Source organism: Camelina sativa, chromosome 12 (genome assembly GCF_030686135.1).
Source record: "Camelina sativa cultivar CO46 ecotype springtype chromosome 12, ASM3068613v1".
Lineage (NCBI taxonomy): Eukaryota > Viridiplantae > Streptophyta > Magnoliopsida > Brassicales > Brassicaceae > Camelina > Camelina sativa.
The window spans coordinates 3,118,062-3,144,859 of NC_141891.1; the positions used below are offsets into that span (position 1 = coordinate 3,118,062).

General features: G+C 35.0%; 7 protein-coding genes and 2 pseudogenes across 8 annotated transcripts; 4 read left to right on the forward strand and 5 right to left on the reverse strand.

The window, feature by feature from the left end:
* Positions 1-1,155: 1,155 nt before the first annotated feature.
* LOC104729875 (pathogenesis-related protein 1) lies at positions 1,156-1,910 on the reverse strand. Its single transcript, XM_010448901.2, has one exon. The coding sequence runs from the start codon at positions 1,857-1,859 to the stop codon at positions 1,368-1,370; it is 492 nt and encodes a 163-aa protein (XP_010447203.1). The 5' UTR covers positions 1,860-1,910; the 3' UTR covers positions 1,156-1,367.
* Positions 1,911-4,496: 2,586 nt separating this feature from the next.
* Positions 4,497-5,194, reverse strand: LOC104729876 (pathogenesis-related protein 1 pseudogene; annotated as a pseudogene).
* Positions 5,195-7,098: 1,904 nt separating this feature from the next.
* Positions 7,099-10,275, forward strand: LOC104729877 (DUF21 domain-containing protein At4g33700). Of its 2 annotated transcripts, none has more exons than XM_010448903.3 (11): positions 7,099-7,608; positions 8,170-8,246; positions 8,334-8,417; positions 8,528-8,641; positions 8,727-8,813; positions 8,900-9,039; positions 9,154-9,241; positions 9,352-9,425; positions 9,501-9,616; positions 9,699-9,970; positions 10,056-10,275. In XM_010448903.3, the coding sequence occupies exons 1-11, from the start codon at positions 7,431-7,433 to the stop codon at positions 10,098-10,100; spliced, it is 1,275 nt and encodes a 424-aa protein (XP_010447205.1). In that variant the 5' UTR covers positions 7,099-7,430; the 3' UTR covers positions 10,101-10,275. The 2 variants fall into 2 exon arrangements, 1 of the variants encoding a protein (XP_010447205.1); XR_002034427.2 differs by having other exon boundaries at positions 7,103-7,608; positions 9,509-9,616.
* A 233-nt stretch (positions 10,276-10,508) lies between these two features.
* On the forward strand, positions 10,509-12,753 carry LOC104729878 (peroxiredoxin-2A-like). Its single transcript, XM_010448904.3, has 3 exons — positions 10,509-10,742; positions 10,872-10,951; positions 11,065-12,753. Exons 1-3 carry the CDS (start codon positions 10,588-10,590, stop codon positions 12,477-12,479), a joined length of 1,650 nt encoding a protein of 549 aa, XP_010447206.2. The 5' UTR covers positions 10,509-10,587; the 3' UTR covers positions 12,480-12,753.
* Positions 12,552-13,408, reverse strand: LOC109128070 (protein IN CHLOROPLAST ATPASE BIOGENESIS, chloroplastic-like; annotated as a pseudogene).
* Positions 13,409-13,979: 571 nt separating this feature from the next.
* Positions 13,980-15,580, reverse strand: LOC104729880 (uncharacterized). Its single transcript, XM_010448906.3, has 4 exons — positions 15,416-15,580; positions 14,947-15,126; positions 14,518-14,806; positions 13,980-14,385 (listed from the first exon to the last, which is right to left on the reverse strand). Exons 2-4 carry the CDS (start codon positions 15,113-15,115, stop codon positions 14,097-14,099), a joined length of 747 nt encoding a protein of 248 aa, XP_010447208.1. The 5' UTR covers positions 15,116-15,126; positions 15,416-15,580; the 3' UTR covers positions 13,980-14,096.
* Positions 15,581-19,765: 4,185 nt separating this feature from the next.
* Positions 19,766-22,875, forward strand: LOC104729881 (LL-diaminopimelate aminotransferase, chloroplastic). Its single transcript, XM_010448907.3, has 10 exons — positions 19,766-19,966; positions 20,282-20,361; positions 20,480-20,547; positions 20,786-20,902; positions 21,145-21,207; positions 21,392-21,496; positions 21,583-21,633; positions 21,738-22,058; positions 22,137-22,343; positions 22,433-22,875. Exons 1-10 carry the CDS (start codon positions 19,884-19,886, stop codon positions 22,724-22,726), a joined length of 1,389 nt encoding a protein of 462 aa, XP_010447209.1. The 5' UTR covers positions 19,766-19,883; the 3' UTR covers positions 22,727-22,875.
* Positions 22,876-22,952: 77 nt separating this feature from the next.
* LOC104729882 (L-galactose dehydrogenase) lies at positions 22,953-24,986 on the forward strand. Its single transcript, XM_010448908.3, has 5 exons — positions 22,953-23,249; positions 23,419-23,647; positions 23,745-24,044; positions 24,529-24,657; positions 24,756-24,986. The coding sequence occupies exons 1-5, from the start codon at positions 22,981-22,983 to the stop codon at positions 24,885-24,887; spliced, it is 1,059 nt and encodes a 352-aa protein (XP_010447210.2). The 5' UTR covers positions 22,953-22,980; the 3' UTR covers positions 24,888-24,986.
* LOC109127869 (uncharacterized) lies at positions 24,963-25,394 on the reverse strand. The gene has a single exon (XM_019233329.2). It carries the CDS (start codon positions 25,392-25,394, stop codon positions 25,083-25,085), a length of 312 nt encoding a protein of 103 aa, XP_019088874.1. The 3' UTR covers positions 24,963-25,082.
* Positions 25,395-26,798: the final 1,404 nt, after the last annotated feature.

Consider the following 26,798-nt stretch of genomic DNA (forward strand, 5'->3'; position numbering starts at 1 on the left):
AAATTGATTAAAAAATTCATGATATGTATCAAATCCCTGAAAAAAACAATTTTCGTCTCCATGATGTACATATATGTTAACTCTAATAGAAAAACTCTATATTATCTCTTAAGTTTTCATAGTAAATCCTAAAAGATGCGATACATTCTGACTCGGAATTCTAATTGGATAAAAAGTCATCTGACTTCGTTGGCTATACATCTAGCCACAGCATCCAAACCAAAATTATTATGGTTGGTGTAAAATCATTTTCAATAAAATCAGCTAACGGATTAAAAACCCTTGGCATATTCTCTTATATTTAATCACAAAAGTGTTAATTAAACGTTAATAGTAAGTACAGTAGTCAACTTATAGAGTTATAGTGCGCAGCCTCCTTGCCAAGCAGCCGGATGACCTAAGCGCTTTGAGGCGATGTCAATGTGAAAATAATATTATAGCAAATTAAAGTCTTGCCGTGTAGTTAATGTTGTTTACAGTTCACATAATTCCTCTATAGCTTATCTTCCGAATACAAAGTCACCATCTGGAATACTATCCAATAATTCATATCGAAGAAACGAAAACTTAAGGGGTGAAAAACAAAAATAGACAAAATATATTTTGCTAACAATGAATCTCTGTTTTTCAGAGAAATTAAACGAATCGGCTTCGAGTTCGACCTTTTATTTGCGTGGATACGTGGAGAAACTCACGAATACGTGGCCCAAAAAGAAATTACGAATAACTGTTATCCGTAATCTTTCAATTAAAACATGCATAACTGATGTTCCTTAGTGGATCATTAGAGCTATATGGCTTCGTATATATATAGAAAGTGATCTGAAATCTGTTTTCCAATTTCGGCTCTTTTTTTTTTGTGTGTGCATGAGCATGTAGTGTACATAATAAATATAAACATTCTTTAGTTAAGCTCTTTTGTAAATCCCAACCAATGCGAAAACCCACATTCGTTTAAAAAGAAAAAAAGACGGATGTTTCTCTAGACTCTAGCTAATCATTGGAGCATAATGAAAATGTAAGGGGTTCGATTTTTTAATTAAATAACATATTAGTTGCTTTTCTGATCGTGTTTGTGTTCTTTACGTAGTACATCTAGCTACTATAGATTAATTATGTGTGCGCGTATACATAGAAAAAGAGAAGAGATTTTCATTTAGCAAACAAAGCAAGTGCAAGCAGTAGCATTGCATTTTTTTATTCCACGTATATACATATGTAATATATGGTACAAAGAGGACCGGACCGGACAATATTACCAATCTTAATTTATTAGTTGCATGATAGATGATTGGTCTAACTGAACAATACAAACATACATAAAAGTATAGCATAGATTCATAAGCGCATTTAAATGGAGTTTTATTTTAGTAGGGCCACTCGCCAACCCAGTTACCGGGAGGATCGTAGTTGCAAGTGATGAAGGTTTGACCATTCTTGCATCTCACTTTTGCACATCCCAACTTCTCCGTGTTTCTCCACACAATCTGAGTATAGTGGCCACACTGTTTGTCCCAAGCACATGTGTTGGAATTATAATCGTAGTCAGATTGTTCGCCCACCCACATGTCGACCGCTTCAACGCCTGTCATGCCACCGCTACTCCAAGCGATGTTCTCTCCATAGGCCCCGGTTGAGTGTTCCATAGCGCAGTCACCTTTACGCTGGTTCGCATAGTTACGGGCATAAGCAGCCACCTTCTCGTCCCATCTTAAGGGACCCACCCCAACCTCGGCTCGTGCTCGGTTGTGAGCTGCCAAAAAGTCTCGAGGGCTGTCTTGGGCTTTTAGATGAACGATGAGAACAAGGAAAATGGTTAGAGCCAAGAATATGTTTTGAGATGTGTTAAAGATTTTCATCTTTTTCGTTTTTGACGTTTAGAGTTTATTAGTTTTTGTGGGTTTTACAAGTGAGGATTGAATACGTTATATAGTAGTTTTGTATCAAAGTACTTGTTGAACGTTTTATATTTTAAAAACAATCACTTGTAAATTTTTTATAATGTTAGGTTATGTAAGACGAAAATTCAAAATGATTTACAGATTAATAGTTAGAAATGTATATATGCGTCATCGATCGGTCTAATATTATAGTAGGCCAATTGATTCTGTCGTAGCTACAGCCATAGTAATTGACGTGATTAGTGAAATTCTAATATGCGCGTGAGGATTTGCATTCTCATATGGGTGGTTGAGTACCACTATTGGTTATGTATGATTAGTATAACATATACAGTACGTTGTATAGTTGTCGATTGAACTATATATTGCCATGTTCGTGTTTGTCATGGATTGGATCATCCATACATACATACAGTTATAAATTTGATATGTCCATTCTTGTGGAATGTGGATGGTAAATTTTTATGTTTAAGATGTTGGTGAGATGTAACTTTTTAACAATGAAATAACTGACTATTTAGAGATGTGGATATAAGGCGAGGCCCGAGACTATTAAACAAGGAAGGACGATAAAAAATTCGAGGATAAACGTAAAAACGATATCATAGTATAACGGTTTAAACATATTACATGCCTCTGGGCAAACTAAAAAAAAAAGTACAGTTAACTTATGGAAAAATTTATTGATTTTTTTTGGTTTCTTTGGTTTTATATCGTATAACGGTTTAAACATATTACATGCCTCTGGGCAAACTAAAAAAAAAAAAGTACCCTTAACTTATGGAAAAATTTATTGATTTTTTTTGGTCTCTTTGGTTTTATAATTTTTTTTTGTCCTTTCTAGCTTACAAATATTTTTTTTGTGCCTTTCTTTTAACTTATAAATTTTTTGTTTGGTGCTTTTTTAGCTTACAAATTTTTTTTGGGCTCCTTTTCTTATACGTATATGCCCCTTTAATCTATGTATTTGGAGCGGTCGCACTGCCCGTCCCCTTAGTTAAGCCGGCACTTATAATTTGTTTATTAATTAATACTAATACTTTAGATATATTTTGATCAAAAGAAAAAAATACTTGTTAAGTGACCTTAGTGCAGTGGCAGGAGGTAAGTCCATTTGTAGAAGGCACCATCACATCCAGAATCGAGTCCCGGCTCCTACGAATGTAGGAATTTGGCTAATGGGCCGGCCAGTTGTGGCCCAATGGTTGAAAAATATATATATATATATATATATATATATATATATATACTTTAGATATATATGAGAAAAGTTTTCCATAAAATGCATATATATGTATATGTATAGTTGTTGGAGTTTCACATCACTGACATTTAATTTGTGCATGTCTTCCGATTTAGGATGGCTAAATAATCCAAATAATATGTAGCCATCACGATATTATCTAGTACTTTGTCACATGATGGTTATTCATTAACTCTTTTTCTATTTGCAAGTATGGCCATTTATTATCAACGATATGTACTAATTGATTTTATAATTTTCGTTATTTGGACGACTTAAAAGAGATCGATACATAATAGCATACATTTTTAAAAAATATATATATTTACGAGATTTGACCGAAAATCAATTGGTAAAGAGAGGATAATCTATCAAACTAATGAAATTTTCTCCATTTATTATTGGAGTTGATGTTATAATACGAAAACAGAAATGTTAAAAAAAAAAAATCAATTGAAAATGTGTAAATTAATGATCTATAAAATCTTATATAAGTCTCCAGTGCTCATTCTAGCTAAGCAAAAATAATGTAGTTGTCGAATAAAAACAAAATAAAGCAGACGTGGACATGTTGTGTTACTTGTGTAGATAAATAAGCCTAGACGAAAAGTTTCAAAATTTCTAAAACGGTACTCCACAACCTCAAAAGAAGTAACTATCGTTTATTGGGGGGTATCATTTGGAATAAAAGTCTCGAATTGATATGTTCGAAATCTAAATTCTCTGGACTATTGCTTATCTTAATCCTCGTATTTTCCCATAACCAAATATAATCATGTTTTCTCGTTTAAACCTTTGGTTATTATGATATAATTTGGGTTCCGATTGGTTCAAAACACCAATTTCTGTCAATTCAAACAGCACCTCCCCAAATTCCGAAATCAATTTTTTTTTTTTTTTGGGCAAACCGAAATCAATATCTTATATTCTGTATCAACATGCAAAAATTAGTCTGGCAAACACTTTCCAAATGTTTCTGAATTTTAGCCATCAAACAAGCCTTTTTAACATTTATAAGCACACATACACGATTACAAGAAGACTAGGATTGAACCCTAAACATGATAAGGTGGCAAAACCAATTTATGATGGTCCCGAGTTGAAGAATTCAGTATGAGTTGAGATCGATAACATTGTTTTTTTTTCCACAGCGGTTTCAACATCACGGTTGCCCACAATTGATGACTTAAATAGCAAAAAAATCACAATTATAACTTATAGTAATATAGTATTAAATAAAATATGGTAGGATGGAAGCAATATTGTGTTAAGCTAGCCCACTACCCCCATACAATACAAGGCAACTATCAAGAACTCACGTTGTGACGTCATTTAATTAGTGTAAGTCGTAATTTTAAACACCAAAAACGTATTATTATGTCACATCATATTATACAAACCATAAACACACAAAGGAATCACCATATCATCCTATGATGATGATGATCATTTATTGAAATTACAGAAACACCACACGTCCGCTATGGACAAGTTACATTCGTCTGCATGCGCACGTTTACTTAGTAAGGCCTACGGCCCCTAATATTACCAGGAGGAGAATAGTTGCAAGTCACAAAGGTTCCACCATTGTCACACTTGACTTTGGCACACCCAACCCACGCCGAGTTTCTCCATACAACTTGAGTATAATGACCGCATTGTTTTCCAGCACGACATGTGTTCGATTTGTAGAAGTAGTCAGACTTCTCCTTGACCCACAATCTCACTGCAGCAGCACCAGACATATGACCACTGCTCCATGCCAAGTTTTCACCGTAACGCCCGCCTGAGTTTGAGTGAACGAGACGACAGTCCCGCTTTCTTCGTTGGGCATAGTTCCAGGCGTATCTGGCCGCCCCCGCATGCCATCTTATATGAGGCACGTTAACGTCGTCGCGAGCATGGTTGTGTACATCGAGGTAGTCTTGTGGCCGGTCTTGAGCTTTCAGAGGAACCGCAAAAGCTAGGACAAGAGCTAACGCCACGAGTATTAGGACTTGAGAAGAGTTAAATATCTTCATTTAGTTTTCTTAGTTGTCTACGAGCTCTTTTACTTTGTGTTGTGTGTTATGGGTTAGACACGAGGATTTATATAGAGTTTACGTAGGAGTTATTTTATGGACATGTAATAACACTTGCCAGATTAATATTTTTTACCAACGAATACACTTGTAGTAATTGTATTATTTAAAATCTCTGTTTTACCAAGTCAATTAGGCGAAGAGGTCAAATTGTCCCTTTGTAAATAAATTAAAAACAATGATTCGACTGAAACAATTTTTTACTGTATTAAAACTGCAAGACAATTTCTTCAAATCTTTCCCATATACGTTTGTAGGCTTTTAGTTTATTATTATTAAGGAGAAACTTTGAAGAACAAAATAAAACAAATCGTTAGAATATATATACCGTGTTGTACATTTTATCCTCTAGCTAGATAGTTTAAATGTTTTATGCTAGTTAATTGCTATGACTTTTACTAGGTGCATGGCGACGATTAATCTTCTTTTATTCTTTTCATAATCAACCATTTGCCATTGTTTAGATTGGTCAAACAGATATCCATGAATAAGGACGGATGTCGAGACTATAAACAAATCAAGCATATTTTGTTTTGTGTGTGTGGTATCAATCAAGCATACATCTTCATCAGGGCAAGCAAAATATTCACAATATTCTCTCTTTGATTCATATCGTGCGCTTCATTCCAACTCAAAAAAATCCAGATATTTGTAATTATTCGGAGTACATATACCAAATACTAAAAAAAAAAAAAATGAGATACTTTATTAAAAAGAAAAATAAATCTTATATACTAAGTACTAACATAATAGTTATATCATCGATCGTACATAGTAGTATTAAAGAAGATGTGATTCATCGTACAAAATATATGAAATCCGATCTTCTCCAAAATATATATATGAATCCCTGATCTGGATCTAAGCATATTCATTTTCGATAACATTTATTTTTCTAGTTTTATTTTGTACTCTAGTATATTTTAATATATATTTATATCACCAATGCTTTTAACTGATTTTTTTTGCGGATTTGGAACCATGCATCAAATACATTACACATATAGTATTATACTACTCCCTCCGTTTCAAAATATAAAATGTTTTGGAAAAATTTGTTGTTTCATAATATAAGATGTTGTCAAATTTCAATGCTAACTTTTAGATTAATTTAATATTTTATACTACTATGCAGTATTGTTTTGATTAGTTGAACTTGTAAAAAGTAAAATCTTCTTAATCTGCGTGCTTTAATCTTCTTAATCTTCTTAGTCTTCTTACTCTAGATCGCTAAAAGAAATGCACGGCCACGACGCACGAGTGAAATGAAAACAATTGAAAATATTATTGTATGGGAACTCGAGTATTGCTTTTGTCAAATAAGTTAGTACTAATAAAGAGTTTGCCGACCTAAAAAGTAGCTCATAATGAAAGCTATCTCTTCGTCATAGGGTGGAAAAAGAATTTTCTTGGTAGTATAAACTTTTTAGTAAATAATTACTACTAATAAGAAATTTCTAATTATAAATACTGTAAAAGGAAACTACATCAGCCATTCATTCAAAAAGAAAGAAAAAAAAAAAGTAATTTATCTAGTCAATTAAAGAAAAAAATAACAAATAATTAAAAAAAAAAATAAGAAAAGCTTATAGATACTAGTATACTACAAAACACATTCAGTTTGACGACGACACACACACAGAAAAAGTGTTGTGGCGATTGGCGAAGATCCGTATCCGTATCGGATAAAAAATCCTCCTCTACGTAGCGGGAAAACCCCAGCTAATTTGCTGCGTCACCATCATTAATAAAAGAGACACAAATGTTACAATTACGTAAACACCCTTGCTCATCTAACAGTACACCGCTTTACACATACGGGGCTAGTATTGTCATTATCCACAGCCTATATATCTCCAGTGGAATCTCCACCGCACGAGCTTCTTCTGCTCTTTTATTTTATCATCTCATCTCTCTCTCCATAATTGCTTCGATTTCTCTGCAAAAAAAAAGTTTTTTTTTTTCTTTTCATCTGATATTTTTTCCTGAGCTTCACTTTGATTAAAGTCTCTCGCTTTATTTTTGTGGTTACTAATTGAGTCGGAGACTGTTCTGTACTCTGTTTCAAGAAACATTTGTCTGTCAAGTCTGTGAGTGAGTTTAAGCTAGGGGTTTAGTTTAAAGTCTGTGTTTTTCTGATTTCTTGAGCTTTTTTTTTTTGGGGGTTTAAGTTCTTTTGATCTAAAAAAAAGAGTCGATTTTTTTATGGCGGTGGAGTATCAATGTTGCGACACAAACTTCTTCATACATATAGCAGTGATTGCGTTTCTTGTCTTGTTCGCTGGACTCATGTCTGGTTTAACATTGGGTCTTATGTCTATGAGTCTCGTTGATCTTGAAGTTCTCGCTAAATCCGGTACTCCCCAATATCGCCAATACGCTGGTAAACAACAACACTTTCCCTCTTTTTTTGAGTTCCCTTAATTCCGATTTCACTCTCTCTCTTATAAAGTTTTGTTTTTTTTTTTCTATCACCAATTGCAATTATATTTTAGATTGGGTTTACACGTGTGTAGTTTAGATGTTGCCGATGGTCTTTTTTGTTGTTGTTTGTGATGTTAATAATAATCGAATTTGGTTATTAGTTAGTTCATCGATTGGGCCTTTTGATTTACTTCCAAACGTATCTGTTTATTTTTTAGGTCGAGTTTGGTTTCTGTAATATTCAATTTCTGCGTGTGAGTTTATTATACTGGTGAAGATTTTGGTCTTATCCTAACTTTACTAATCAAGACTAGAGTACCCTTTTTATCATTGTTTTCCTACTCTAAGCTCCAAACATGATGAAGTAATTGTTGTTATGTCATCGATGATTCAGTTGTTGTTGTAAACAGTCAGCTCTATTCCAATGATTGCAGTATCAAAATTTGGTCTGATTCATGTCTTTTTTTAGGCTCTGTCTCTCTCTGTGTTAATAGATCAAAGTTGTTTTTGTTTGCTGCAGCAAAGATATTGCCAGTTGTAAAGAATCAGCATCTGTTGCTTGTCACTTTACTCATATGCAACGCAGCTGCTATGGAGGTAAATGATAAAAACAACTTCACCTTAGCCTCTGTTATTCGTATTGAGAATGTTGTTTGATTGTTAGTAGTGATTTATTCTTTTCAGACGCTTCCTATATTTCTTGATGGTCTTACGACAGCATGGGGTGCCATTTTGATTTCAGTTACATTGATTCTTCTCTTTGGTGAGGTAAGATTAGCCTTTCCTGTAATAATATTAAACAATAGGGACGAAAAGTTTTTCTGAGCGTTTTTTAATCACATTCATGTATCTGATTGTTGGCTTTACTGCTACTGCAGATTATACCACAGTCAATCTGTTCACGTTATGGTTTGGCGATTGGTGCAACAGTGGCTCCATTTGTCCGTGTTCTAGTCTTTATCTGCTTACCCGTTGCATGGCCAATCAGCAAGGTAAAAACATTTTACCAATATTTGAATGCCCCACCCATTATTCTCTTTGTTATATAATAAATTCTTTGCCCTTTGAATAATCCAGCTGCTGGACTTTCTATTGGGTCATCGTCGTGCAGCACTTTTTCGAAGAGCTGAGCTGAAAACACTTGTGGATTTTCATGGAAATGAGGTATGCGTTGATCCCATCTTCAAGATGAGAAGTTTCTGTATCCCATTCTATTTATGTCATGTTGTTAAGTATCTTGTTTCTTTCAGGCTGGAAAGGGTGGAGAATTGACTCATGATGAAACGACAATCATTGCAGGAGCTCTTGAACTGTCTGAGAAAATGGTCAAAGATGCAATGACACCAATCTCTGATATCTTTGTGATTGATATTAATGCCAAACTGGACAGGTTTTTGTGTTGTGAATTTTCTGAGAACTCTCAGTTTAGAAACATACTTGCCTAGAGTCTTTATTCTTCTTATTACTAAACTTTTTTATATACTTCTTTGTTCCTTTGGTATAGAGATTTGATGAACCTGATACTTGAGAAAGGGCATAGCAGAGTTCCAGTATACTATGAGCAACCAACTAACATCATCGGCCTTGTTCTGGTAACTCCCACCCAGCCTCAAGCAGTAGTTCTCTCTGATGTCATTTTCACAGAAAGTTTCTCTTTATTGTTCTGTCTCCAGTGCTAACCATTCATATCTTTTATCTTCAGGTAAAGAACTTATTAACTATCAACCCAGATGAAGAAATACCTGTCAAGAATGTCACAATAAGAAGGATCCCAAGGTGAAATTTCCGATTCTAAGCAATTTAAAACCCACTTGAATGTGCTTCAAAAGCTGATTTCTTACTTTGTTTTAGAGTTCCAGAAATCTTGCCTCTATATGACATATTGAACGAGTTCCAGAAAGGACTCAGCCACATGGCTGTTGTTGTGAGACAGTGCGACAAAATCCACCCATTACCTTCTACAAATGGTAAACTGTTTCATTGATGGACAAAAACATTGTCTTGCTGAGTTTCAAGTTTTGAGTATATTTGCTTTGGTTTCTCTAATAGGGAGTGTTAAGGAAGTCCGAGTGGATTTGGATAGTGAGGGAACTCCTACTCCTCAGGAGAGAATGTTAAGGACAAAAAGATCGCTTCAGAAGTGGAAGAGCTTTCCTAATCGAGCAAGTTCGTTTAAAGGAGGGTCAAAGTCCAAGAAGTGGTCAAAAGACAATGATGCAGACATCCTACAATTGAATGGAAACCCTCTGCCTAAACTTGCTGAGGAAGAAGAAGCTGTCGGAATCATTACAATGGAGGATGTCATTGAAGAACTTCTGCAGGTAAGGAATCTTATATTATATAAGTTAACTAACAAAAAAACTATTTGCTGTCACTGACTATTTATTGTTGGGCATGTGGTTGCAGGAAGAGATCTTTGACGAAACTGATCACCATTTTGAAGACTCCTGACAGACACACAGTGGATGACCCACTGAACTGGTTATGAATGTCGGAACCTTTGGTCTTTGTTTTCAACTTTCATACTTTGTCACTTGTCCGGCGAATGTTGTATCAGTGTAGGCAATGAACAGAATCTTTTTCTATGGTTTCAAATATCATTAGTCTCTTAAGAGATTTTACTCTCCTTGCTTCAATGGATCTTTACCAAATCCGAACCCTCTTAGGCGGCTGCGCCAAAATCCGTACCGTTGGTTCTGCCTGAGACCAACATTGAACTGGTTGATCCTGTATAGAAAAAAAACAAATTAAAATTGAACTAATTTTTTTTTTTTAATAATTATATTGATCTTTTGTTTTAAAAATTTATTTGCCTGTGCGGGAAACTGTCCTAGTAAAACCATAATTCAAGAAATCAATTAATGATAAAATTTTCTGGAGCCCTAGTTTCATTTTGTTCAAACTCCAAAACTCTTCAGCCGCAGAGAGATCTCTTCTCATGGCTCCAATCGGTGTGGGCGACGTTGTACCAGACGGAACTATCTCTTTCTACGATGAGAATGATCAGCTTCAGACCGTCTCCGTTCACTCTCTCGGCGCCGGTAAAAAAGCCATTCTCTTCAATGTCCCTGGTGGTTTCACTTCCACATGCAGGTATAAAGTTTTTCAAACTTTTTCTGATGTATCCTTCAAACTAGTTCTATAGATGTGGGTTTTGATTATAAGCTGATGAATCTGTAGAGATTTGATTTGAGAATTGTGTGTTTCTTGTTGTGAGGTTAGCATGAAGCTTGAGCCTGGATTCATTGAGAAAACAGAGGAGCTTAAGTCAAAGGGTGTTGATGAGATCATTTGCTTTAGTGGTGAGTTTGTATTACTTCTCAAATATGATCAAAATATTGAATTCGTAGAAGAATGCAGAGTGAAAAAGTCTATACAAAATTGGTTTGGTTATCGTATTTGGTTGGTGTTGCAGTGAATGACCAATTTGTGATGAAGGCATGGGGAGAGACATACCCTGAGAACAAGCATGTGAAGTTTGTAAGTGACGGGTCAGGGGAATACACACACCTTTTGGGACTTGAGCTTGACCTCAAAGACAAGGGTATTGCTGTTAGGTCAAGTAGATTCGCTCTGTTACTCGATAACCTCAAGGTGACTGTAGCCATTGTTGATTCTGGTCATGAAGGTCCCTTTTCTCAACTTGAATCAATTAAGATGATGATGATGCCGTCGATATCAAATCTTCCAAGGGATTTGGTAGAGGAGATTGTCTATAGGGTTCCTTCGATGTCTATTAGATCAGTGAGATTAACTTGCAAAAAGTGGAACGGTTTGTTCAAAAGCCGGAGCTTTATGGAGATGTGCATTGCCAAAGAAGAAGCAGCAGCAAAGGAATTAGCGGAGAATCGGATGATTGTGATATTGGATTACAATGTTCGTTTAATGGGCATTGCCGTGAACGACAATCCATCCATAAAGTCTCTAGGTAAACTTACTTGCCTAGAGGATTCAGAACAAGTCAAGATATCTCAAGTCTTTCATTGTGAGGGTTTATTGTTATGCATCTTGAAAGACGATGATTGGAATCCGAGTTTGGGGCATACAAGGTGGATCCAAACCAGAAGCGCAAGTGCATGGAAAGGACGAGACTATTACAAGTATGCTCTCGGATACAAAAACAATAGCGGAAACAGATCTTGTCGTAGCTTCAAGATCTTGAGGTTTACAGATGAAGCAAAAGTAACAGAGGAAACAGATCTCCCCGTCAACCCTGCTTTACGGTTTGAAATCTACGATTTTGATTCTGATTCATGGAGTACTCTTGATGTCTCTCCACACTGGCTTATAGGGTATGACCGTGGTGTCTCTCTCAAGGGAAACACTTACTGGAGTGTAAAACGAAAGGGAAGCCCACTCAATGATCATATAATCTGTTTTGATTTTACAAGAGAGAGATTTGGACCGCTTCTTCCTTTGCCGTTTAGTGCTTGGGGTGAAGAGTTTGCATCACTATCTTGTGTTAGAGAAGAGAAGATCGCGGCTTTACTTCAGTCAAGCAAAACATATAATTATGAGGTATGGATTACGACTAAGATTGAGGCCAACAATGTGTCATGGATCAAATTCTTCTCAATTGATGGTTTAGACATTGAGTGGGATTATGTTTCACATAAGAGTTTCTTCATTGACGAGGAGAAGAAAGTTGTTGTGGTTTTTAATAAAGAAGGAATTGAAAACACTGTTGAAGTCATTGGAGAGGTTGGATGCTTGAAGAAATGGCGTCGTCTTCTTCCAGAACCGTGTTGGCCAATTGTGTGCTCTTATGTTCCAAGTACAGTGCAAATCAAGCAACATAAAGGAGTCAAAAGGAAAGAACAAAGCGATTAGGAAAAGGCATCGATTTGAGCAAAACGTGTTGAGGAGACAAGAGGAGGTGGGGAGAAACAGAGAGTTGATTGTCCTCAACTTGGGAAGTACCCTTATGAATTCAATCTGCTCGTCTTCCCATTGCGCAATACTAGCAACATCTTGCATGTTTTCAAGCTGTCGTCATGACTAAGAAAATGTTTTTATGCTTTAAAGCTCAGTACAAGAATTATTTTTTTGACATGCCTCATAAGGTGATTTCAATGCTACTCTAGCCGCATCTTTTGCTTCTGAATTCCTTCCTACCCTGCAAATAAGAATCCTAAAACTTGTGACTCTATATTTCTCTACGAAGATAATAAATAGATACATTATATAAGTATGTATTGTTTACGAACTTCTGCAGTATGTTTGCATAATATATAAAAGGTCGTCCAAATCCTGGAAAGAGGTCTTTCTTTGTGTAAAATTCTCTTGTTACCATAGCTGAAACCTTACAGGGGACAAAAGATGTCCTTTAAAAGTTTACCAAAAGGATGATTCATCAATGGAGGATGTGATTTTTATATGCTATAAAAGATTCTTACATGATCTCCTTCATCGAAATGCCGTAATACTTTATGTTCCAACAAATCTGGAAATAGTCCACAACCTATACAATACCAAAAACATAAATATTGTTTACTATTTGTGGTGTACATAACACATTTGATCTACATAAGTAATGGTTTTTTAAAGTCTTACCTTCTTCAAGACGTAGACATTGAAATTGTCAATTTATGATTCAGCAAAGCACCCTTTTTGTAAAGTTATTGAGAAACTGTAAAATTGCTTCTTGGTAACAAAACAAAAGAATGATCCACATTTACGTATCAAGAATGAAAAGTCATTACATTTCTAGCTATAAGCCGGACTCCACTTCTCCAAACTTCCACAACCGGCATATCCATTCTGTTCTCATACAAAAAAAGTTCAAATCAAGAATATCCCAACAACATAAACTTATTTACCACTGCAACATATACTTATTTGCTTCTTATTGCTGATGAGAGTAGAAAGAATTTTTGTTATTGCTGATTTCGGCAGGAGCAGAGAAATGTTAACTGCCTCCCACTAGTATAATTCCAATGGTCTCTAGCTCCTCAAACAATGGAACTGTCTACAGAAGAACTTCAGAAGTCGAAATGCTTACCTTTTTCCCCCTCGATGGCTCAAGGATTTTTCTAAATTGAAGTAGTAAATTACATCTTTCTGTTTTGGCAATTTTTTTTTTTACTTCTCTGTCTGTAATTCAGTGCTTATGGTGCTGATCATAAGGAGCACGACCTTATATAATTCGTCTTATTGTTTCATTTGTTATGTGCCTTTGCACAGCGTATGCGTATATAGACCAGCCAGTTACTATGGCTGCATCAGATATTGCTACCGTGGAGAGGAGCAGATAATTCAAGCACATCATTTGTTATATTTGTTTCCAACTTTCAAACTTTGTCACTATCATAATAGGGCATGGATGTGAACTTTTATATGGTTTCAAGACGTAATAATCGGTAATACTAGAATTAATAAAAATATGATCATATTAGTAAATACAACATCATTGCCGGTGTAACGGCAAATACCGGAATATAACAAGACTTAGTCGCTACCATATTTTCTCTTCTTCCTATTCCTTTGCTTCTCCTTTGACTTGTGTTTCTTACTAAGTTTCTTCTTATGCTCCTTTCTTTTTCTGTGAGCACGTTCACGAACCTCCTCCTCGGAAGAAGAAGAAGAATCTGTCCGGCGTCTCAACAAAGGCGATCGCTCTGGCTGACGCACTAGCTTCCGATCTCCTGTACCAGAAGTTCTTGACAATTCCGTCACAGGCAGACAAGGGAATGTTTCATCCATCTTAGGACCAACAGAGCCTCTGCCACGCTTGACCCTATCATAGACCAGAATCAAGTTTATTATATCAACAAAAGCCCATTCCCAAATCGTTTGTATAATTGTAAAAGGAAGATATCATGAGGAGGCAGCATCTAGTATCAAGATTGAGTATAAATAAAGGAAATACCTTGACTGGAGAAAAGTCTTAACGTCGACATCTCGTAAGCCTTGATAATCATCATCATCTTCCGATTGCCACCTTTTGTTTCTGTTCTGGCTTGATGATGGTGATGATGATAAATGAGTAGTAACATTCTCATCAAGTGAAGTGCATCTCTTAACAAAACCTTTCCTGTTGCTGTGCTCACTTTGACCACTGCTGCTCTCTTGTCTTGATTTACTTTTGAGCCTCTCATCACACTCAATCTCTTTACTCCGAAGACTCCACATCTCATTGGTTTCTAAAGCTTTGTTTGCTGCATGGCACAAAGAACAACACACATTTAAACCATTATGCACAATTGGAATCTCAAAACACACGTTTGAATATCATAATACACATTTAAACTAGATTTGATTCAAAAGAAGTGAGGTATAGGGAATGAAAAGATGATACCTTGCTGAACACTAAGAACAGTAGCCGTGAGAAATCTAGAGTTAGGGCGATGCCTTACATTAGGCTTCTCAAGATATGCTCGGACTCCATCTTTCTCAGCTTGTCTCCTCAATTCTGCTGCTTCTCTTAAAAGAATCGAAGCTATTCGATTCTCAGTTTCCAGATCCATCTAATTCCACGCTAAACCACAACAAAATAAAAAAAAAGTATCGACCTTTAAAAAATCTCCAAATTAAAATCAATCTAGGCACAGATCATAGATGGATCAAATTATCATAATTCCACAACAGAAACAATATATTCGAGAATCATAAAGCTATGTTCTAAATCATTGCCTCCCAAATATAGAGCTTCCACTAAAGCTATGTTCTTTCGATTCGGAATCAAATCGAAATAGGTTGCACTACAAAATGATTTATGAAGAACCCAATTGCTCGAGGGAATTGTGATCGAAGAGTAGATTAAATACCTAGAAATCGAATTTACTCAGATATCAAATAGCTTTCACGGAATCGTGCAATTCCTCGGGAAGTTTTCCAGCAAGCGCAGAGAGCAAAGCCGTCGTCGTTCGTCCGAGCCAGAGAGAGCAAAAAAAAAAAAAAAAAAAATTGAACCGAATCTTAAATAATTAAATAGTAACCCGAGCCGGAAATAACCGGTTTAATTTCCTGTCGGACCAAACCGATAAAATGTGCAAAATTAGCGAAGTATGAGGTTAAAAAAAAAAAAAAAAATCTAGATTTATACTGAGGACGGTGATTTTGTAATTTCGGCTTATTCCGCACCATATATACAAATTTATCCAAAACAAGCGACTCATTATGAAACAACTCACTCATTATTTACATATATTTTTTTCTAAAACTACATTATGAGCTAATTTTATTAGCTTACAATCTTTAAATATAAAATATAATGTTAATGTTTCTCATTATTGTTAGATAAGTGAATGAAAGTCATAAAGTATTAAAGTGTATCAAATAAAATCATTGTTTCAAATTACAAAACAAAATTATCTTTGCTATTTTATATCAAAAAAACAAATGTTGTTTTATCACATTCTCTAAGAAAATTTGTATAGAGTATTTATCCATTTTAATATTTTTTACGATTACATAGATTAAAAAAATAGTTTAATTAAGTAAATTTTAGTTTCACCAAAATTTCAATGCTGACATGGAACTTTTAGTTATTTTAAATTTTATATGGACAACTTTAGGAGCCTAAAAAAAAAACTTTTACAATCTTTGAAAATCCATATAAACTTTTTTAAACTTGCTTATCCTTGAAAATAAATTTGACAGAACATTTAGATGGAAATGATTTTTGTTTGGTGCCAAAAATAAAATTTGGCAGAATAATTCAATTTTCTTTTTGATTATCATTAAAAAAAATGTAATAATCATTTTGTACATAAAAATATCTATATTTTCTTAATTAACGAGTTTTAATAATAGGTGATGATGCTACCCACAATCCTAACGATGAAGGATCCAACAACGTGAGGGTGTGCTTGTAAGTTCTTTCAAGGGAATAAAGTGTGAAGAGATTGGTGAATGAAAGAACTTCAAAATATAAAATACCGAAACCCTGCTGCATTTAAAGACTTGCTCAACAATTTTATTTGGGCCTTAGTCTGGGCCAAATCCTTACAAAACACGGCACATGTTATTTTTGATCGAAGCTAGCTTTACTCACATGTTGAAGCTTTTAAATTGGTGGCTGGTAAAAAGCAATTACATCATCGGAATCGGAATCGGAATCCGGTACACCGTGGAGAAATATTTTTGTAATTGTTTAAAAAATGTTGTACTTTTGTGTTTATTTTGATCAATAGATTCTACAGTTTTAGTTGGATTATTCGAGTATATTTTCGTAGTTATTTAGGTTGTATATTTTTGTTGGATTGTTCGTTTTAGAACAAATAATATGTGACATATATACCTAGATAAATATTATATAATAAATTATTCTTATATTTTATTATTTTGTATATAAATTATACCTTTAAAATTTTTATACTTTTTGGTATATAAAACCGATAGTAGTAGCTATAAATTATTGATATTTTAAATTTATATCATAACCTGTCCTACAATATATTTTTTTTAAAGGTTAACTATAATATTTTAAATCGTTTTTTAAATATGTTTGAAGTCTTTTGTATAGTGTAGAAAAGCAATGACTTGTTGTCTGATAAGTTATATTTGTTTCTGCGCTGGAGAAAATCATTTAGATAGCTCTTACTTTTTCTCGTATGTGGTTGACATATGCAAAAATATATTGTAAATAAAAAAAGTAATATAGATTTGATAGTCCAATAGATAACATAGCTTCAATAAAGCACGTATAAATAGTTATTAAATACATTTATTTGTTGTAAATTCAGTTTCATAGTCATGTTTACCATTACAATGGCTAACCTACATTTAGGCATGGCCAAAATCAAACTGTAACCATATTTCGGACCATATCCGAACCGTAACCAGATCGTAACCGTATAAAATAGTTAAAAACCTTAACCGTTAACTGTAAATATATGGTTAAATTCTATTAACCATAACCGTTAATTAACCGTAACCTTTACAAAACCGTTGGTTAACCGCATAGTTAAACCTTAATTTGTTAACCGTAACCGTTTTAAAAACATAATAAAATATACTAATAAATATTTATTTAATATGAATCATATGATATAAAGAAATATGAGTACACTAAAAGAATATATTAATTATAAATAAATAATATCAATTATATTATATCATCAAAAATATCAACCGTATCATATTATCAAATAACCGTAACCGTATATAACCGTAATCGCTTCAACCGGAACCGTATTTAACCGTAACCGTTTAACCGTTTATTAAATAGTTATAGTTAAAGTTAAACAAAATTTCTAACCGTAACCGGTGGTTAATTAACCGTAACAGTGATAACCATAACTGTGGTCATGCCTACTTACATTTTAAAAATGATCCCAGCTATATTACGTTAAAAAAGATAGGCTCTTCTGAAAATTATAATTGGAGAAGCATAATAAAATGATTTAGTAAATTAACGACAAAAAACAAAAGAAAACAAAAAGGATTTGGTTAATATAACTTTACATAATAAGATTTTGAATAAATAAAAAGTAACCATCAGAGAGAGCAAAAAAGTAAAATAAATAAAAATTGAACCGAATCTTGAATAATTACATAATAAACCGAACCGGAAATAACCGGGTTAATTTCCTATTGGACACAAACCGATAAAATGTGCAAATTAGCAAAGTATGAGGCCAAAAAAACAAAAAACAAATCTAGATTTAGACTGAGGATGGTGTTTTTGTAATTTCGCCTTCCGCACCATATATACAAATTGGTAGTTATATACTTTTAAGAGTTTTCTAATTCGACCACATTTGTTGACAGAATGTACATTTAGCACCCAAACAACCTTGTCCGAGACTGAAGCTATTCTCGTAATATAACAGTGGCCAAGTGCAATCCATCACCATTGGAACTAAAAAGGTTGCTTCCTGTAATGCTTCTGCGATGGTTGTGTGCTTCAAGGATTGAAGCTAAACAAATTAAAAGTTTTGGATTTATAATGTTCTTTTTGATTGATACGTAGTATATGGATATGGAAACCAAAATGTAACCATCAATCAATCTTGTATGTATGGAAACCGAGTTTGATTACAAACGTTTTACATGTGTGTCTTACAATAGCAAAAACTAAATAAACAATACTACAACTAGTAAAGAGTTGGACCAAACGATACACATACAATACACAAAAAGAACATGATTACAAACGTTTTACAAACACTCAAACGTTAAAACATATTTATATTCTAACCAAGCACTAAATTTTTATCCTTGATCCCAAATTTTTAAACAATGTCAGTATGATTCTTCTAAGATCTTGGAAGTCTTTTCTTTATCCTAGAAGAATCAAGCTGCACTGTTTATAGCTTGAAGATCAAAGATAAAATTTGAGTACATAGTCACTTAAGTTGTGTTTGAGGGAAAATGAACGAGTTAATTTGGTACAAAGTCATTTATTTATTTTAAAATCAAAGCGCAATATATTTGATGGTCTATATATTTTTATGAACTTTCTAGTTATAGCATTTACTACATAATTATTTTTGATAAAAACTTGCAAATACTCTGTTTTCACTCCTCTCAAACACAACCTCACAACACCACACTTCGGCCCCTGCCCCTGTTGTCCAGAAAGAAAGCATTTTTCCGTAGGAATGAAAGAGCAAAAGAGGTTTACGAGGCTACTAGGAGAAACCTCCAACCGTAGTCGTAGTTTTTTTTTTTTGTAATTTTGCTTGCGAACCATAAATTCAAATTAGTAGGTATATATTTTAAGAGTTTTTTTTTCTAATTATTTTTGATATTAGGTATTTGTTTTTTTGGAAAAATATTATATTTTATATAACGATTTGAATGAAAAAAAGAATAATAAACACTATTTTTTAATTTTATATTTAACCAATGCTATAAACATGTAATTTTTAACATTTTCTATATGTGTTTTTTAGTTTTATATTTGTATTTCTCATTTAATATACTAGCATATAAATCTAAAAAAATATATAAATCATCTAAAAAAGAACTGAAGAGTAATTAATTTATTAGCTTCTCAAATTTAATATTTCTTTTTAATAGTAGTTTTTAATAATCAGGCGCACGTGGTCGTCGTCGGAGCTAGCCAGAGAAAAAAAAATACAAATTGAAAGGAATCCCAAAAATAATTTCATAGTAAACCGAACCGGAAATAACCGGGTTAAATTTACTTTGGGACTAAACCGAAGAACGGAAGAAGAACCCTAGTTTTTTTATCTCTCCAGTCTCACTCACTCTAAAACCCCAAACAAAAAAACACGTTTATTGACACAATTTGCTGCAATTTGTGTCTGTGGAATCGGGGAAAAAATGTCGACGACTCATCAATTAGTTACTTCGATGATCTCTTCTTCCTCATCCACTTTCTTAGCTCCTTCCAATTTTAATCTCAGGTGCGTGTCCGTTTTTTTGTTCTTTTACCCTCTCTTTGCTGCTAATAGGAATCTAGTGGGGATGAAGACAAGTTTTTAGAAACTAATTCTAGTTTCGTCTCCTGCCGTATGATTGCTTATCTCTTTTATACTTGTCCTTTGGTTTTGCTTAACTGAAATTGTGCTAAAGTGGCTTTTATTTATTTATTAAGCCGTTGTTTGGACAGAGGACAGTGCATTTGCTTGTGATGACACACTATGATCATTGATTTTGTGTGTCTTTATCTATCTTTTGATGGTTTGGTTTATGCTTTGTGATCTTTCTTTTGCTTTCAGAACTCGCAATGCTTACTACTTACCCATGGCTAAACGGGTCAATACTTGCAAATGCGTTGCAACCCCGCAAGAGAAGATAGGTAACTCTTAGTGTTACTACTCTTTTCAAAACATAACTCCATGTTGTTTTTTTTTTTTGCTGTAATGATTAAGAGTCTTTTTTAGCTGTTTACATGTTTTTGTTTTTTCTTAATGTAGAATATAAGACGAACGTTTCACGGAATTCAAACATGTCCAAACTTCAAGCTGGATACTTATTCCCTGAGGTTTGTTACCTGTTACTGTCTTGCTACTACTATATAAGTTTTGTAATATCTACTATCGGAAATTTTCACAAGGAGTGGCCTTTATTCACTTACCGGTACAAAGTTAACATTTTTTGAAAGCTTGCAGTGATCTGATATATGAATAAGACATACCCATTGGATTTCATGTGTAGTAGTAAGCTTAAAAATATCCTCATTGAATATGGTGCTTCTCTTTTGTTTTGGAAAATGCAATCAGATTGCAAGGAGAAGGTCTGCACACTTGCTGAAATATCCAGATGCACAAATTATTAGTCTTGGAATAGGCGACACAACTGAGCCAATTCCAGAAGTGATCACTTCTGCAATAGCAAAGGTACCTCCATATCTTTACATATTTTAAACTGATTTTACTCTATTCCAAGTATGCATTATGGTTCGTTTTGACCAAATAATACATTTTCATCATTTTTTTGTTTTGGCATATCTTGATTTCTACTTTTTTACGATCCTGCGATTAAAACTTGAAAGAAATTGTTCTGGTAGCTTAGTTTTTATAAAATTATAGTACTCGACCATGTAATTTCTAGAGAATAATTATGTTTTCTCCTCTGGCAGAAAGCTCATGAGTTGTCCACAATAGAGGGATACAGTGGTTATGGTGCTGAACAAGGTGCAAAGGTCAGTGTCATCCTTGTTGTTGGTTCAATATTCTATGCTTTTGCACGTCATGTTAATTTTGAACCGCTGCTAAATTCAAGAGATGGATTTAAACCTGTTTCATGTCTTAAAAAATCTTATAGCTTCATTTGTTAAGCCTTTCTGATTTATCTAAACTAAACCTTGCTTTCACACATTTGAACAGCCACTTAGAGCTGCTATTGCAAAATCATTCTACAGCGGGCTTGGCATAGGGGATGATGACATTTTTGTTTCTGATGGAGCTAAATGTGATATCTCACGTCTCCAGGTTTGTTTTATCCCCTGAATATTCTTCTTTAATTGATACAAGATTAGGAAAGCTGAGCAGTTGTTTCGTGATTCCACTTCTTGCAGGTTATGTTTGGTTCCAATGCTACAGTTGCTGTTCAGGATCCTTCTTATCCGGTAATTAGGCAGATATAAAACGAAATTCCAGTTGTAGTCTTGTCTACTTTTGCTTCATATTACCTTTTTTTAACGGTTTATCGTTTTCCTCTGGGGTAATACAGGCTTACGTTGACTCCAGTGTTATTATGGGTCAGACCGGACAATTTAACACCGATGTGCAGAAGTATGGAAACATTGAGTACATGAGATGCACTCCAGAGAATGGCTTCTTTCCCGACCTATCCACTGTTGGCAGGACCGATATAATTTTCTTCTGTTCCCCAAATAACCCTACCGGCGCTGCTGCCACGAGAGAGCAACTAAAGCAGTTAGTTGAATTTGCAAAGAAGAACGGATCCATAATAGTGTATGATTCCGCATATGCAATGTACATGTCTGATGATAACCCACGCTCCATTTTCGAAATCCCTGGAGCAGAAGAGGTAACAGAGTGATTGATTATAACATTGAAAGGTTCATTTTTTTTCAACAACTTCCATCATGGGGACAACCGTTTACAGGTTGCTATGGAGACAGCTTCGTTCAGTAAATATGCGGGTTTCACTGGAGTTCGACTTGGTTGGACCGTCATCCCAAAGCAGCTACTCTATTCAGACGGCTTCCCTGTTGCAAAGGACTTCAATAGAATTGTCTGCACTTGCTTCAATGGTGCCTCTAATCTCTCACAAGCTGGTGCTCTTGCTTGCCTTTCCCCAGAAGGACTTGAGGTTTGCTTATTATTAGCCAAAGTCTTTATCACGAAACTTAAACAAGTTCCCACGAGTTCATTTTTTTTTGTTTTAAAAAACCATTGCAGGCAATGCACAAGGTGGTTGGATTCTATAAAGAAAACACAAACATAATCATCGATACATTCACCTCTCTCGGGTACGATGTATATGGAGGAAAGAACGCGCCATACGTTTGGGTTCACTTCCCGAAACAAAGCTCATGGGATGTGTTTGCTGAGATTTTGGAGAAGACTCATGTGGTTACAACACCAGGAAGTGGGTTTGGACCAGGTGGTGAAGGGTTTGTTCGAGTTAGTGCCTTTGGTCACAGAGAGAACATCTTAGAGGCATGTCGCAGATTCAAGCAGCTTTATAAATGAAAAAGCCTTGTAACCATAATCATCATCATCACTCTCTTTAATGACTTGATTTTGAGTTCAAATAATGTGTCTCTCCATTGTTTCCTTGGAACTGTATCAAGCTAATAAACCAATGTTTGTTTTAATCAATTACTAGTATTTTCGATTAAGGTAAAAAGTGCAAATTAGTGAAGTATTGGGGCTAAATCAAATATCTAGATTTTGGACTGAGAATTAAGAAGGGTGTTTCTGTAATTTTAGGTTTGTTAAGCACCATGTGTGAAAATATCCGAAAGACGAGTGTCGTCGTCGTCGTCTTCTCTCATCACCGAAAGCTTTTGTTTGATCCTTTCAATTCAACAATGGCGATTCCTCAGACGAAAATGGAGCTTCGGCCTATGGGAAACACAGGGCTTAAGGTTAGCGCCGTTGGTTTTGGTGCCTCTCCGCTCGGCAGTGTATTCGGTCCTGTCGCTGAAGATGATGCAATCGCCACCGTGCGGGAGGCTTTCCGACTCGGCATCAACTTCTTCGACACCTCACCGTAATCACTTCTCTCCTTAATCTTTGCTGGAGATTATCTCTTGACATTTTCAAACGAATTGCTGATTTTGTGAGAATTAGAAATTTAGAAACTGTTACAAGTCAGAAGTGAATTTTTCAATTTAGCGAAGACTCTAACGATATGTAGTTTCTTGTGGAATTCATATTAGGTATTATGGAGCAACACTTTCTGAGAAAATGCTTGGTAAGGCCCTGAAGGCTCTACAAGTCCCTAGAAGTGACTATATTGTGGCGACAAAGTGTGGAAGATATGAAGAAGGTTTTGATTTCAGTGCTGAGAGAGTAAGAAAGAGCATAGACGAGAGCTTGGAAAGGCTTCAGCTTGATTATGTTGACATACTTCATTGCCATGACATTGAGTTCGGGTCTCTTGATCAGGTTTTTTTACCTCTTTCTTTCTTTCTTGTTTATTTACTTTCACTCACTGTTTGTATCAACCTTTTACTAATAACTGTTCCTTTCGTTGCTGGCTCAGATTGTGAGTGAAACAATTCCTGCTCTTCAGAAACTGAAACAGGAAGGGAAGGCTAGGTTCATTGGTATCACTGGTCTTCCGTTGGATATTTTCACTTATGTTCTTGATCGAGTGCCTCCAGGGACTGTAGATGTGATATTATCGTACTGTCATTACGGCGTAAATGATTCAGCGTTGTTGGGTTTACTACCTTACTTGAAGAGCAAAGGTGTGGGTGTGATAAGTGCTTCTCCATTGGCAATGGGTCTTCTTACAGAACAAGGTCCTCCTGAATGGCACCCTGCTTCCCCTGAGCTCAAGGTTTGGCATTTACAAAAGGATGTGATTGTGTTTTATAACCCTCGTACTGGAACATAGGCTAGTGTTAGGATACCTTTGCAGAATTCTCTCAAGCATAAACATGTTGTCTTTGATAGGCTTAAATGCTATACTTTGAGTCTGACTGTTCCTCTGTTTCTTAACTTGGACTACAACTATATTGTGATGATTAGAGAGAGTTCAGAGATTGCCTAATGGCTTCTCTAACCGGCATCAACTTATTAGCTGGTCTTTGATGGAAGTATTAAGTAGAGGATTTATGAGCAGACTGGTATGTGGTTGATTTGAGGTCTGGGAGAGTAGGGGATGCTTTTGAGTTAATCCCTAGGTTTTGGGATTGTTCGTTGTTCGAAATTTTACTTTGATTCAGTGAGAAATACAGGATGATGACCCTGATTGTTTTCTTAACAAATTGTTCTCACATATGAATTTCATAACCCGTTGCTGCTTTTATTTTCTTATGTAGTCTGCATGCAAAGCCGCAGTTGCTCATTGCAAATCAAAGGGTAAGAAGATCACAAAGCTAGCTCTGCAATACAGTTTAGCAAACAAGGAGATTTCATCGGTGTTGGTTGGGATGAGCTCTGTCTTACAGGTATCCAAATCTCAGGGTTTCCCTCTCAAGTCCCAAATTTACCGTATCTATGTGAGAATTGTAGTTAAATATGAAACATGTGATGTTATCTGAATCAGGTAGAAGAAAATGTTGCAGCAGTTACAGAGCTTGAAGGTCTGGGGATTGATAAAGAAACTCTGTCTGAGGTTGAAGCTATTCTCGAACCTGTAAAGAATCTGACATGGCCAAGTGGAATCCATCAGAACTAAAAACATCATTATGTCATTATGTTTTACAGTGTAAGTTCGGTTTGATATGATCATAAAGTATCTTGGCAAACGAAATTAATCAGAACATCTTTGATGGAATTCATTATTATATAGATTACAAACACAGGGTGAGATTATGGAAGAAATAACAATATGCTTATATACAAACACATAAAAAGAAACGGAAAAACTTGATCACAGGCAACTAAGTTCAATAGCTTCTTGGAACCTCTTGTCATACGTCGCGGGATTGCCGAATAGCCAAAGACTAAACTTCGAGCGACCAGAACTTTCCGATGAGTTTATGGCCGGAAGAAGACATTTAACAATCTGCGGCGATGATGGTTCCCCTTGTGGCTGCAGAGTATTGTTTCTTGTTAGCTGCTGAATTAGAGGATAGGGGAGCATGAACATCGCAGCTGATGATGCCATTGATAGATGTAAATCTGTGTTAAACTCAGGAGAAAGATAGAAGAGGTTTTGAGTGCAAATTGAAGGAGATTGCATTTGATGTGTGTATTAATAATATGGGTGGGAGAGGATAAAGAATGAAAGGGAGTAGGTATGCGTGCGTGTTTGTTTCTTTGGGACCAAGGAAGATTGAAACCGAAGTTTCGGTCGTTTACTATATCCAAAATAGAGCCAATCATTTCGTGACATGTTGGTAAAATTGCTAACTTGCGCCGAAACCATAGCTACCTAACTTGTTCCGATGTTATCATATAGATAAAGAATGTGTGACGACAATACCGTGTACGTCGACTAGTGGCATGGCTTGGGACCTAAATACAAAACTACAATATCCAAATTAAGAAAAGACTTTTGAGTGCTAACTCTATATATAAATTAGGTTGACTTTAGAAACTGATATCCGAAAACTAAAATTTGGTAAAATTGATAAAATTTCGTGATAAAAAAGAACTGAATGTTTTTTCGTAACAATCGTCATCAACTAAACTTTTGCATGCCAAAATGGTGAATCATCAAATCTATATAATAATAGCAAGGGAAAACGGCCAATTCCTCCATAAACTATGTTACTTTATCGCATACATACACGAAACTTTCATTTGTGCCTATTTCCCCATTAACTACGATAAAATTTGAATATCCTACATAAACTATGTAAATTCGGTTAAAAACCACAAATCGTGAGACGGTGTTAGTATGTCGTTAACATATGATGACTAGGATGCCACGTAGAGTTACTGAACGACGTCGTTTTGTTTTTTGAAAGGGAAAAAATTAAAATACGATGTTAAATACTACAAAATCAAGACTTGAACACATGACCTCCGATGCTCACGAGCGAATCAAAACCATCTGGACCACTGTGATATTCGTTTCTAACCCAACCGCATATATAAATATATATACAGGGCAGATGCACAAATTAAGAAAAGTAACTAAGAAAACAAAACCGTTTTCTCTGTTCTTGCTTCCTCTTTTCCGATAACATGTGACTGATCGTGGCTTCTTAATCATTCTTTATGAATTTCAAAAATTGGGATTTCTTCGGTGGATTAGATCGAATTTGCTATAAATAATGTTTCCATATCGATCTTTAATAGTCCAACTTGATTTTGTTAAAGGGAAAGGGAAAGGGACATCAACATAAAGTTGAGATTGAAATTGAATTGGAGACGCATTTAAAATCAATCTCTGCAGTTAGGGATGGAGACGCAGCAGAATGAATGAGCCAAGGAGAAAAGGAAAATCAGAGAAGAAGAAAAAAATTAGGGTTTATATTTCTTAGTTGTTCATAAGGTTTATATATATATATCCGTTTGTACCTACAACAAATAATACAATAACTAAGTTGGTGTAAGACTGTCTCATCGAAGAAGAGGTACCGGGTTCAATTCCTAGTCTTGCTATTTTTAAATAAAATGTGTTTTCTTTTAATATATG